The sequence below is a fragment of the Pyxicephalus adspersus genome, chromosome 8 (genome assembly GCF_032062135.1).
Source record: "Pyxicephalus adspersus chromosome 8, UCB_Pads_2.0, whole genome shotgun sequence".
NCBI lineage: Eukaryota > Metazoa > Chordata > Amphibia > Anura > Pyxicephalidae > Pyxicephalus > Pyxicephalus adspersus.
The window spans coordinates 55,997,906-56,011,984 of record NC_092865.1 but is presented as its reverse complement, the minus strand read 5'-3'; the positions used below and the strand labels follow the sequence as shown (position 1 = coordinate 56,011,984).

Below are 14,079 nucleotides of genomic sequence, written 5' to 3'. Positions count from 1 at the left end.
GGGCTAGCGATGACAATCCATAAAGTGTTTCCCAAACATGGCTTCCTTTTTTTTTAACTAACTTTATTAACAACAGTGATTCAGAACAAAACAATGAAGTCATCGCATCCCAGTGCAGTCTCTACGTTCTCTTTCCTATTTTATTGTCCTGGATGTGTGATTTTTTTTATAAATAAATGTATTAATTAGTGCAAATTGTATTCAAATGTAAAGGTTGGTTTCAAAAATTTTGAATTAATGACATACCCCTTTTTTGCCATTTTTAGGAACCATCATATGACCTAATGCCTAGGCACAATATGTCACATGGTGTTATTCAATAAAAGAACAAAGTGTATGATTTAGGGTCTTCTGCAAAAGGTATGTGTTGTATTTATGGAGTAGGCTGTTAGGGAGGTATGAGGTGTCACTTTTTTTTTTTTTTGGGGGGGGGGTAGCTAGAGGTGCCAATTAAATACCAATATTCCTAATTCTGGCTATATCAGTAAATGTATTATCAGGGGTGCCATGCTTCACTCCTCCACTGCCATATACAGGACAGATTGTGGTTTGTTTTGTAAAATATTCCTTACCTTACTGCTCACTGTTAAAGACATGCAACACGTGTCCCTGACCCTCAAAGACTGGCATTGGTGCCAGTGGGAGGAATAGAGCCCTATCATTGGTGTCAGGGGGAGGAATTCACCCCATCATTGGTGTCAGGGGGAGGAATTTGCCCCATCATTTGTGTCAGGGGGAGGAATTTGCCCCATCATTGGTGCCAGCGGGAGGAATTTGCCCCATCATTGGGGACAGTAGAAGGAATTTGCCCCATCATCGGTGTCAGTGGGAGAAATTTGCCCCATTATTGGTGTCAGCAGTAGGAATTTGCCCCATCATTGGGACCAGTAGAAGGAATTTGCCCCATCATCGGTGTCAGTGGGAGAAATTTGCCCCATTATTGGTGTCAGCGGTAGGAATTTGCCCCATCATTGGGACCAGTAGAAGGAATTTGCCCCATCATTGGTGCCAGCGGGAGGAATTTGCCCCATCATTGGGGACAGTAGAAGGAATTTGCCCCATCATTGGTGCCAGCGGGAGGAATTTGCCCCATCATTGGTGACAGTAGAAGGAATTTGCCCCATCATCGGTGTCAGTGGGAGGAATTCGCCCCATAATTGGTGTGAGTGGGAGGAATTTGCACCATGATTGGTGTCAGTGGGAGGAATTTGCCCCATCAATGGTGCTGCTAGGGAAGAAAAATGCCCCATTATTGGTGTCAGGCAGAGAAATGGAGCCTTAAGTGCTGGTAAATGTGAGCAAAGACCCTTGGTTTACTGATTTGCACTATTTCTGGGCCACCATTCACTGGGGATGCAATAAGTTGCCCAATTCCAAAACAAATATAATTTGATTTCCATTGAATTTACATTGGAGTCTACAACCATAGAAGATCCTTTTCTCACCATAATTGGAGAGGGTGGGGCTTCAGAGGAACCTGGAGGAGCATATACTAAAAGAAAAATCTATGGAAAGACACGTGATTTCTCTTTAAAGCAAAGTTAAAGTTATGTTGGAAATACACTGAGAAATCCCTGCCATTCTCCTATTTGTCCACAAGGTGGTGCTGTATTTGGATGTTTTTACAATGAGTATAGTATATAAACTGTTGATCTGAATTAGATAATAAAACAAAGAAATTTCATCCCAGGATTAACCTAAGAGGCAGTCTTAGGATCCATTTAGCTCTGGTTGTAGGTGGCCACAGCTTTATGGCTTTCAGGTGAGTAGCTCAGCTTGTGTCTGAGCCCTTACAATCCCCAAAATAGGCACAGTAGGGACTCACTATTAACCAACAGACCTACTGTATGCAGATGTTTAATTTTTGCACAGACATAAAAAATGATACAAATACATAAATAACACTGGAGAGCGGCATTAGCAATGACAGTGGAGGTCTGAACAATGTCACTGCACATATACTCCTCCCCCCCCCAGTACTGCCACTGACTTCCAAGATCTAACCCTGATGGCTCCTGGGGGTTATAGCGCTGTCATACAATAAAACAACTTTCTTCAATCACTAAGAAAAGCAAACATTTGTGATAAAAAGCTTTAATAAATTGCTTGTAGAGACACATAAACCTTGATATAACAGTCTGATAAATAATAAAGGGACTATGCAGAATTTACAACAATTAATGACATAAGAGGAAATATTCAGATCTGTAACAAATGTAAAAAAGGTCTAAAAAATATAATCATGGTATTTGCTATATATATAAGAAAAACACCCAAATACCAATATTGTGTAATTGAACCTTTGGGGCATTCTATCACCTATCCCGTAGGTCATAGTGTTACACTTACCTATCCTCTATTCAATGATAAATCCCAGAACAGCTGCTTGTTACAATGCTACCAGCCATGCCCACCAACACCTGGAAGACCAAAGGGATGGGTGAATGTGCATATTGAATGAATGGGTCCCAGGTGGGAACATTTTACCAAGCAGCTTTTGGACCCAGAAAACAATATTCTGACATAGAGAGAGGAGTACATGGGTGGAGGGATCCAATCAGGTAAGTGTAACTACAGCAAATTTGAGCAAGTTGGCAAAGTGTATTGGTGCACTGGATTGTGGTAGAGAAAATGTTCTCCACTCCCTTATCTGAATTATGCTCACCTGCCCCACATTATACAGCCCCTGACCACTCAAGTCTCAGCCCCTTGGCTCACTGTAAGCCTAGTATTCTCCCCAGATCATTTTAGCTGGGCACCCCACCTGGCACCTTTTCAGTAGCCACCAGTCTATTTTTGGGTTATCACTGAAAAGCTGGATCACAATACAGGGGCTGACACCCGTCTACAGCTCCTTCCTACCCAGCTTAAAAAAACTTCTGCAGAGAACATTGGAGCCCTGTATGCCTTTTTCTGGCCTAGGCTTCTTTTACCCATCCCATGCACTCCTAATAAATTGCACCCACCCACTATATTCCCTGCGCTCCACTGAATTCTTTTGCCATTGTGCCCCTTCCATGTATTCCCCATGCATTCTCTAATTCCTCTCTGCACCCCCTATGTGGTTCCAATGCTTTCTATCTCACCCTGCAACCCATGTGTTCCTCATCCACTCCTCTATAACCTCCAAACACCCCATGTGCTCCTCTATAACTTGCAGTGATTCCAATCACTTACTCTGATCACATCCTGTACACCCCATATTCCCTCCTGCACCACATAGTGCACCCCATAAGATCTCCAATACCCCCAATTACATTCTTTATGCACTGCTACAAACCATATTGCAATTCACACAACTTTGTGCACCCCATATTGAACCCCACACACTCTTCTGCACCCCACGTTGTACCCCATACACTATTCTGCACCCCACATTGTACCCCATGTTTCCCCCCTTTGTGTTCCTCTGCATCACATTTTGCACCTCATGCAGTCTTGCACCCAACATTTCAACCTGTGTGTTCTCCTGTCCCACTATGCACCCCACATGCTCTTCTGCACCCCTGCACCTCCAAACCATGAAGGTATTTCCTCCCCACATTGAATCCAACATGCTCCCCTGAACCCCACATTACACCACATGTACTTTTCTGTACCCCCTTTCCCCACCCCCCTCTGTACTATGCACGCCCCGGGGTTCTGTAGAATAGCTGGGATGCAGTGGCTCCGCCCTGTCATGTGACACGTCACGTGCTTCTGGCGCTCCGCCCCCTCCGCTGAGCAGTTGGGTCCCCAGCATCTGTGGCAGATAACATGGAGGTCCAGGTGGCTCCTCTCCGGGCCTGGGATGACTTCTTCCCCGGCCTCGACCGCTTCTCCCGGCCAGACATCAAAGACATCTCCAAATGGAACAACAGGGTGGTGAGCAACCTGCTCTACTACCAGACCAACTACATGGTGCTGGCGGCCGCCGTCATCTGTCTGGTGGGGTGAGTCAGTGCGTCATGCAGCATCCAGTGACAGCTCAGCACCGGGGGGGACTACAAGGCTCAGCATTATTCATAACCTGGTAGAGACAGCTGGGCAACTACAAGGCCCAGCAAGGCTCACTCTGCAGGTCTATAATCTGGACCAGCTTGGCTTTGTCAAGGGACTACAAGTCTCAGCATGCTCTCTTCAAAGTCATGTGACCTAGGATATTCCTGATACACTGGCCTTATGATGAGTGTGCAGGAATATAATAGCTGCATGTAGTAACAGCTCTGGTTATAACCGGTGACACAGAGAGGCAGCAGGCTGCCATTGATCTATGGGGACACTCATGGTTATCAGCTTTTATACCAAGCAAGGTTTTTGCAGGTTCTTCCATCTGTTTATGATCTTTTAATATTTGTTTATATCACAGAATGCCTTATAAAATAATTCTATAAATTCTCCTTCATTACCTAGCACACCTTGTCCTGCATGTGAGAGGTCTGCGGGCTCCTCGTGTTTTTGGATTGATGTGAGCAGTGACAGCTGGCATTTCCAGGCTGTGATTAGAATAGGGAATCCAGATGTCTCGGTGACACCTTACTGCACTACAGGCCATATGGCGGTGCCAGGGAAGTATTGTATTGGTGATCGCCTTCTGGTCGGGCACTGAGTAGATGAGAGGGTAAGGGCCGACCTGCACAAGTGCAATATAGCGCCCTCATGACACTCACTGCAACTTCCAACCCCAGCCTGTCCCTGGTATGACGACGGCTCTGCTACTAGCCAATAGTAAAACGCCCATGGGGTACATAGCACCCGTCCCGTACATACCCTACTTACCCTTTATTCATATGGTCCTAGGGTGCAATACAAAGATAACCTACTGCACGGAATCAGAATATTGTACAGGTGTGCATGTGTGGTGTTTCTTAAATAGATTGGTCAGTCAAGTGCACAGTTGGCATCGGATCTGCCCATGTGTGCCAATTCTTGGGAGCAGATTCAGACTTTTGTGATACGTTTTGCTAATGCAGCTCCTTGGTGAATGGACTCCAATGGGATGCAGCGTCCTGCGACAGAGGGATGGTTTACATCTCCCGCTTGTAGTGAGATAACTGGGTGCTTTGCATGCACTGCACAGATCTGAATGGAGCGTAAAGAATCAAGGAAAGGCTACGGGTCGATATCGGACGAGAATCTGATGTGTGTACAGCTCCTGTCATCGTCCGACTGACCATCCTGGTGAATCCACTTACGATAAACTGTGAACAAGTGAAGGGGAGAGCGCGCAGCGGGGTGCCCGCTCCGTTATTTCCCCCCTCCCCTCTCTATAGAGCAGAATGGTGCTGTATGTACGGCACTTGTTCATGCATCATGCAGTCGTTAGTCATTGGAAAGGATAGTGAAAGATTCTTTCTAATGACAATTATTGCACGTGTGTATGCAGCCAAAGTAAGTTGAATCATGGTGGAGTGAATCGGCATCTAGCTTGGCCATTGTCACTGGGACAGCAATTGGTGGAAAATCCAATCATATTGCTGTGTCACCAGAACATGAGGTGAGGGGAAATCTTCCAATTAGTAGGTTTCCTTTTGCTTCAAGGAGATCTTTCTGAAAACGAGGTAAATGGTCTCCAGAAGAAGGAATAAAGGAAATGAAATCTCCCCAGTAGGGCACAGACAGCAGGGTAAAAAGACATCCTCACCCTTCCCTGCTGTATAACAATTGTTTTGTGCTTCTGCTATAGATACGCTTTATTTTAAATGTAGGTGGGTGGCAGCCCCTGTATTGTGACTCAACTCTTCACTAACCACCCAAAAACAGACGGGTGGTCACTGAAAAGTGCTGGGTGGTGCGCCCGGCTAAAATATGCTGGGGAGATCACTGCCCACTTTAAAAACAGGTTTGGAACAATTACACGCTGGCCATTTATATAATTTGAAAGACAAATCAATAGGAGATTTGATCATTTCAACCAAACTATCATTGGAAAGCAGTTGTTTGATGCAATAAGATGATTGGAGAATTCATTGAAATCCAGACGGATTTATAATGACGATGGATCATTCATTTTGAATAAAACCAATGGCTCGGTGCAGCTGATTATAGAAGATAGAATTGCTTCATTGAGACGATTAGTGGAATCAAAGGTCATATTGATATCAATAGGCTATGATCAGACTGGGAAGGAGATATTAGTGCGGTTAGCACTTCTTTAGGCCAGGGAACCAATCCAGACCCTTCATGTGTTATCCACTCGTAACAGCCCCATAGAGAATGAATGGGGGCTGCAGACGGCAATACAATATTATTGTCAGTTCTACAAGTGCTTGTTCTCAGAATCGGGGCTGGGAGCTGATTAATGGAACGGCAAGGTGCCAGGATCCGGTTTGGATCACTTGATCCCAGTGCAGGTCTGAAACCTAATCTTGAGTTGTTCAGTTTAAAAGCAGATCAGGGTTGTCATTCCATTAAAATAAAACATACATTTACTGGCAGATCAGTAGACAGTGAAATGATACCACTGGGGAGTCAGAAATATAAAACCTGCATGTAAATGTTAGGGATAAGCTGTGTCATATGATCACTTTTCCCTTAGGTTCACTTTAAAAATGGAATTCATACCCAGGCATGCTGGGAAATATATATTTAAGTCTCCTACAAATCAGCGGAGGACGCAGTGCCTCAGGGTGACACGCTGCTCTCATGCCAGGGAAGTTATATGCCCAGGCTCATTAATGCTTTCCCTGTCCCCCTTTCTGTGTCACTTTGTTCCTTGATGTCACATCCGTCATTATCTGCGATGAATGAACTTAAATGTCCTAATTAGAACATCTTTGTATGACTTTGTATAATGAAAGTAAGATTTCAGACAAAGTGAAGAATACAGATTGAAGAGAAATGTTACCATCCGAGCTTGGCCAGTAAGGTGACACCGCTGTGTGACATTAAAGCAGTGTGGATACCGGTGTCACTGCCCCACCTCCAGCCTCTATACCTCCATGCCTCCAGCATCATACTTGTGGGCAGGACAATTTGAAATGTGGGTTGTTTCCTGCATGGCTACAAAGGTTTGGATTACACATTTTTTGAGTGGGGGAAAAAAAAACCTCTTTTATAGATTCTAATGGCCGTGAGTTGCTCCATTTTGCCGGAGGAACAACCACGCCCCCAACCTCCCCTATTCAAGTGAATAGGAGTGCTTTGGAACATTTTTTGCACGCAGCTGTAGCCAGGTTTCCAGAAGCATCTATGTGCTTTTATCTGTGGAGTAGCTGAATGTTCTACTCTGGTTTACCACTCCTGGGCATGCAGCAGCAGTTTAACTTGCACCAGGTAGCCGACAATCATGCAGTTTTTCACTGCGTGTCAAAAACGACCCTTTTATTAATACTACTACACAGTATTTAGAATTTTAAAAACATATTGGTGCCAACATATTACACAGCACTGTACAAAGTGCATAGTTATATTTTACTGTCACTCAAAGGGACTCAAAATATAATGTCCTTACCATAGTCATAGGTCATTACCACAGTCCAAGGTCAGTTTGGGGGTAAGCCTATTAACCAAACTGCTTGTATTTGGAATGTGGGAGGAAACCGGAGTACCCGGAGGAAACCCATGCAGGTACAGGGAGAACCTGCAAACTCCATGCAGATAGTGTGCTGCAAATGCCAGAGTGCTAACCTCTAAGGCACAGTGGTGCCCTAAATGTTGGTTTGACATTTTTCCTGCATAGTCACTTACAGTATCATCTTTTGCATTTTTTAGCTTCTGAGTACTAGTTGAAGCTTTGCATCCGGGTTGCATTGGCTGTTGAAATGGAAGAGAAGGGGTCTGTTGGAGGTTACTGACACAAGTTTCTGTCTTCGGGGCTCTGACCCCATCCATCAAGTCTGGAAGGGCAGACAGATTGCAATCATGTTTTCGGGAGGTGTGATGGAGGTTTCACTAAAAACAAAAATCAAGCATGGAACACAGAAATCTCATATTTTAGGAGCATGGAAGATAAGATAGATGATGGTTCGGTTTAGTCTGTATGTGTGAACAAGCCCCTAAGCTTTGCCGTTTCTGAAATTTCAGATAATCTTGGCCATAGTGTGAGCTTTACCCCAGCCGATCGATGCCTTCATTTCAACACTCTGGTTGAAGAAATTTTATTGCGGATGTAGCCGGAGCCCTGATCTACTTTTATGACTCAGATTTTCCTTACGCTTGATTCACACCCCATTCCACATTGCTTAAAAGCAGCTGCTGGCCAATAGTAAATTTGCCCTGACCTGTTTTTAGTCTGCTGTAGATGTTAAGTGAAATTCTGTTGCAAGCAGAATAATAAATATTTCTCAAATGCTGACAAACAGATTAGAGTTGATTGGACAACAAGTTGAGAGGACAACAATATTGAGTACACAATATTAAATGATAGGAGGTTGGCAGCTGATCACAGTGTTTGATAGGTCATTAGAAGTATATTGAAGATTAAAAATGCTTATTGCACTGAATGAAAATTGGGAATTGTATTTTACTTGGCAGTAGGGACCCATTGGCTGTGCTGTAATGCATGCTTGCTGACAAAAATCATGTTGTTTTGCTGGAATTCAGATTTAACTTTTTATTGAGAGCTGCTGATCACCCACAGAAATAATGACTATGGACAGTCAAGCGATCTCATATCTTTCTTCAGTAATGAGCTTTGAAGCGAGAGCTCATTTACCTTTATAGTTGCAGGCACTGTGCGACAATACAGCCTCTAGCAGCAGTGGTACAAAAGCTGTTCTGTCAGTTTCCCAGCCCTCACTTTCCTGCTCTGTTTTGCACTGGATATTAAAAGACTTTGTTGTCTGCATGGGAAGTAGGGGAGCTTACCTGCTAAGTTTCTGGTAATATGGAGGAGCTGAGCTTCTGAGTAACTGTTGAGATGGGAACCGGAAGGTCCGAGCTGTGCTAGGTTACTGTTAATATAATTTGGAGGAGCTGAGCTTTTTTGTCACTGTTAGGATCCTTTTTTGGATGGGGGGCTGAGCTACTGAGTTATTGATCATATGGAGGAGCTGAGAGTCAGGGTAACGGCTAGGAGCAGATAAAAGAGGGAGCCGAGCTGCAGGAAGGGCAGGGGGTTAGAGAAAGCCGAGCTGCTGAGAGTTCTTGTATGACATACAGTGAGAATGAATTATCCCACGGGACCTGCAGCTACAGAGTTCAGTGAGCGCTTTTATTTAAGCCAACTGTCCACAGCTTGGCCAATGGTACACTTTAAGCAATCCAAGATGTAACTAAAGGTATGTTCTAACCCCCATACTTTCCCCATGTGTAAGAGTTATTGCTACAAAACTATATAAAAAATCTCGCACACAGCTGTGACTTCTCATCCATGTGATAACCCATTTATAAGTGAGGCTTCAACCACTCCACATACTTATGTCTATTCACCTTCCATCTGTTATGATCATTGCTTATCTCCGGTGTCTAGATTCGGAGCTCCGTGTAATGTTAGTTCATACGTCGTCAGGACAGCCAGAATCACATTTCTTTTTAACCTGAGTTTTCTTCAAGCTACTTAGAAACGGATGTGATCAATATTTATTGGCAGAGCAAGAGAATCCTTTAATGCTGTTTGTGATCCCTGCCCGTGTTCTTTATCCGGTTGGTAATAGGCCTTTCCCTGTGTACAGAAATAGAATACTGGCTCTGTAATCCAATATCACCCCATGACTTCTGGTTCTGCGCTGTCATTATTCCTTTTTTTTTTTTCTGCAGAGAATTTAAGAAAACTTTAAAGCTCAGCACCACTTGTTCATTTTAACGCCTGTTTACACTCCTCTGATGGGGCATGTTGAGTGCTTTAGAGCATCTTGCTACCATTTGTTAGAAATGGCACCCCAATGAAATAAAGCTTTGCAGCTCTGCCAAAAATGCATTTTTGCAATCTACAACTGAAGGAAACGCACTTTGCTGTGCGTTGTGACGTGTTATGTTGTGAGGTGCAAAAAAATCTGCATTTTTGTGTTTGCAGTGATGCATTCACACAGGAATGGGCTGCTTTGGATTGCACAACAATGGCCCGGTGTGAATGGGCCCTAAAAATTTCCACACATAACACAGCAGTGCTCAACTCAGACATTTTATAAAGCTGAGTGGGAAGAGTTTATAGGTGGGTGGAAGCCCCTGTATTGTGACCCAACTCTTCAGTAACCACCCAAAAACAGGCGAGTTGTTGCTGAAATGTGCCAGGTGGTGCGGCCAGCTAAACGGGGTCGGGGAGAACACTTGGTATATGGTATGGTATATGGTACTTGGGCCCAAATTGAATATGTACGCTATCTACACATGTAAAATTGCTGTTGCTGAAAGCAATCTTTCATGATTGAGAGATTAATGAATGAGAGCTGTATACACTGAACCATTTCTCTTCAATGAAGAGAGAAGAGAGGAGGCTTGGGTAACACGCAGCCTGCTGCCCTGCCCTGCACAGAAGTGAATAACCATCGTTCCCATTCGGTTGTTCATCAATTCACCAGGACAAATTAATAAATGACATTGAGGGGCCACTGTACACATCAGATTTTCACACAAAACCAGCTTGACTGTTCTTCTCTATAGACAGTGATTTGGTGTGTATTTGCAACCTTAAACGTGCACTCAATCATTGTCTCCCGAAACAATCGTTGTTGATCGTTCTGGTAATGGGAACAACAAACCAGCACTGTACAAGAAAGGTGTTCAGCAGTGTATGGAGATGGGAAGAATTGTAGGATGTGCCCTGCCGTGTCCTCCTCATTAGAAAATGTTCCTGTCTTTTAGTTATCTGGAACTGCACATTGCTGAACGATGTTGGGAGTCGGCTAAATTTTTACAAATGATTCTCTTCTGTGATAAAAAAAAATCTCCTTGCATGCAGTTTATGATTGCACAGTTTAAATGCGAAAGGACACTGTACAGAGATTGAGCAGTGGAGATAACCAAAATAAGGTGAAAATAAAAAAAAGACAATGATAAAAGCCATTGTGTAAAAGCTAAATAGCCATGACAATACTCCAGTCGTGTGTGTGTGTGTGTGTATATATATATATATATATAAATTATTTATCATTCTAATTTTAGGAAAACAAAGGAGTCATTTCTCTGTAAAATTAATTTTTTTTTTTTATTTCTTTTGACTGTGAATTCTGGGCGTTGGTTCTCCTCCCCACACATCTGTTAACATTCAGTTCCTGCGGCTTTGAACACACACTTTTTCCAGGCCACAGAAGTAGCTATTTGTGAGCTAAATATAACCGGGCTCTCATTAACTCCCCACCGCTGCTGTGCTGGACAGAGAAAGCCAGGTCCTCTTCATGTTGCAAAAAAGAAAAAAGACAGATTGACACAGCAGGTGGAAAGCTAAATTGGAAATTTTAAAATGATCATACATGTATGACTGTAATGGGTCCAGGCCAAATGGGGGTAACGCTCTCATCACCAAGTCATTGTTGGCGAAGGCTTCCGGGACTAATGAGAGGAGAGTAGTTCAGCTGTATTTTTTAAAGGGAAATATGATAATTCTGTGCTTGATCCAAGCAATACAGGAGTAGTAAATCTACCACTTTTGTCTCGTATACTCAAAGGTTGCCTTGGCTGAACCTATACTACCTGCCTTGCCGTAGGTTTGGAGAGGGAAGGGTTGTTCTGTATTTCCAGGTTTCTGAATGTTAGGAAAAAAGTTTAAAGTGGAATTAAAGTCCTACTTTGCAAAATGCAGTCGGGCACAGAGGTTATTTCAGACGTCTCTTCTGCAATAACGGTTCTTATCTGCCTGATTGCTGTCCAGCTGTCAAAGCTTTTGCTGAGCTACACCTTTGTCAGCCTTATTAACATGGGGGAATCCTTGAAATACCTTTAGTTCCTCAGGAAACCCCTTTTAAAAAAACCATATCCTCCCCTTGACGCGTTTCGCCTACTAGCTTCCTTAGGAGTATTTGTTGGGGATGTTTAGTCACTTTAGATGAGGTCAGGTGATTAGGGGGCCTACAAAAGAGGGAGAGCCAGTGCAGTTTATGGCTGCAGAATACCTGTGAAAGTATATTGCACCAAAGGACCTGGACTTGGCTGAGTGTAGACAGAAAGGATGCAGCCAAAGGCTGTCAGGGATGTTCTGCAAGAATACTTTTACAGGTATTCTGCACTCATAAACTGCACTGGCTCCCGTTCTTTTGGAGTCCCCCCAATCATCTGCCCTCATCTAAATTCACTAAGTATCCTCAACAAATACCCCTGAAGAGACCATTAGGCGAAACTCGTCGGGCTAAGGAGGATATAGTATTTAAAATATCATCCTATAAGCTTTATCCTCAGCTCCAAGTATATTATCATGGTGTTCAATGGGAAGAATGTCACCTTTACCCCAAAAAAATTATTAGTGTCTTCTAGACTGATCTGAAAGGTCCAAATAGCTCATTGTTTAAGGAACCCAGGTTAAGAAACATTGATTTATCGGGAAATAAAGGAAAATCTCTTAATGGGACTAAGACTTAAAAAAAATTAGTGTTTTATTCCTTTCCTATTTTGTCCAAAAAGGTTTTGGCTTTAGATATGCTTTAAAGTCTTATTCAACCCTCTGTCAAAGAAAAAAATATATAAGGGAATGTTGGATGAATATGTGGATCAAACATTCTGTGTAATAAACTAATGTCTGTGGCTTTTCTGCCTTCCTGTTTTTCAGATTTTTAAGCCCTTTCAACATGATCCTGGGAGGCACAGTGGTGGTTTTGGTCTTCTTGGCATTCGTGTGGACCTCACACAACAAGGATATCGTCAGGAAATTTAAGAAGCGATACCCAACCGTATTTGTCATGTCTATCATGTTGTGCAGCTACTTCGTCATCTCAATGTGCGGGGGCGTCATGGTTTTTGTATTTGGAATTTCTTTGCCCCTTTTGTGTAAGTTTTCTGCACTTAAATGTTGTTTGTGTTTGCCATCAGATTGCTGCTCATTCATTTGTACAGAAAAAGTCCAGCTGGGCTTTGTTTAAATCAGTTAATACATTCCAGGTGTAAGAAAACAAATGTTATTCAGTCTCAGCATGCTTCCTATGTAAAGCAGCCATACCCTTAGTAGAAAAGCCTGGCCCACGTCAGCATGTCGTTTAGAAGGTCTGGATGTGAAGGTCTCTGCAGAGATTCGACATACTTCATCATTAGGCGGGGGGGGCCTAATCTTTTCTGTTTATATAGATCAAACTGTGCCTCTGCATGGGGCACGTCAGAGCTTTGCAGAGGGACCACTGCTTCCATGCAAAGGGCAAAGCAGTGCCAGTTAGGCAAAAGGTTAAGGAAATTATAAAAGTATGTTTTTTTTTTTTGTTTGTTTTTTTTAAGATAAGTATCTAATCTGTGGGAGGGTGAGCACATTGCCTAGAGATGAGCTTTAAAGCTGAGCTTGAATGAAATGACTTTTATGGCAGCTGTCCTACATTCCAAAGGATTTGCAAATTTGTCCATTCGTACAGATATTTACACAGCTCTAGCAGACAGCATGGTCACCATTGCTGCCTGGACAGACTCCAGCAAAGATCAGCAGGTCAGTCTGCTGCTCCATCTTTATCATCCAGTCACATGCTGGGGGCAGGGAAATGTCCAGGATGTATTGTATACCTGCAGTGAAGAAATTTTAGGTCACCAATCTCTCTTTAACTAGCATTAATGGACAGAAATGCAAACTCTTTTTGGCAGGTTGAACAGCCTGCTTTTATGCAGTTCACTAGCAGCTGTGATGTAACATTTGACAAAAAAAGGCTGGTCATATGGTTAAGTGTTCTCCACAGCCCCTTTTAGCTGGGCGCACCACCTGGCACCTTTAGTCACAATACAGGGGCAATGGATAATTAGGGCATAATACAAAGACAATAGGGAAATGATGCATACTAAGGGGGGGATGGGGCATTAGAAAAATGGAACGAAGTATAGGGGGTGGTAGAAAGCGAACAGAATTATAGGGGGTTTAATGGATTCCTATGGCAAAAACAATGGATAACACTAAATGTGTTATGTTACCCTGCAATGTTTTTGACCACCCACCTTCAGCTTCTTCCCACCCAGTTTAAAAAAATCTGGGAGGAAAATGTGGTCCATTTATTAATAACTATGAACTAGTATTTAAATAGCACCAACATATTACACAGC

General features: G+C 43.1%; 1 protein-coding gene across 1 annotated transcript; it reads left to right on the top strand.

The window, feature by feature from the left end:
- Window positions 1–3,693: 3,693 nt before the first annotated feature.
- Window positions 3,694–12,837, top strand: ARL6IP5 (ARF like GTPase 6 interacting protein 5; the record flags this gene model as incomplete). Its single annotated transcript, XM_072420779.1, is given in 2 exon segments — window positions 3,694–3,932; window positions 12,620–12,837. Coding segments are annotated over 2 exon segments (394 nt in total), but the record flags the coding sequence as incomplete, so codon positions are not given.
- Between the last annotated feature and the right edge of the window lie 1,242 nt (window positions 12,838–14,079).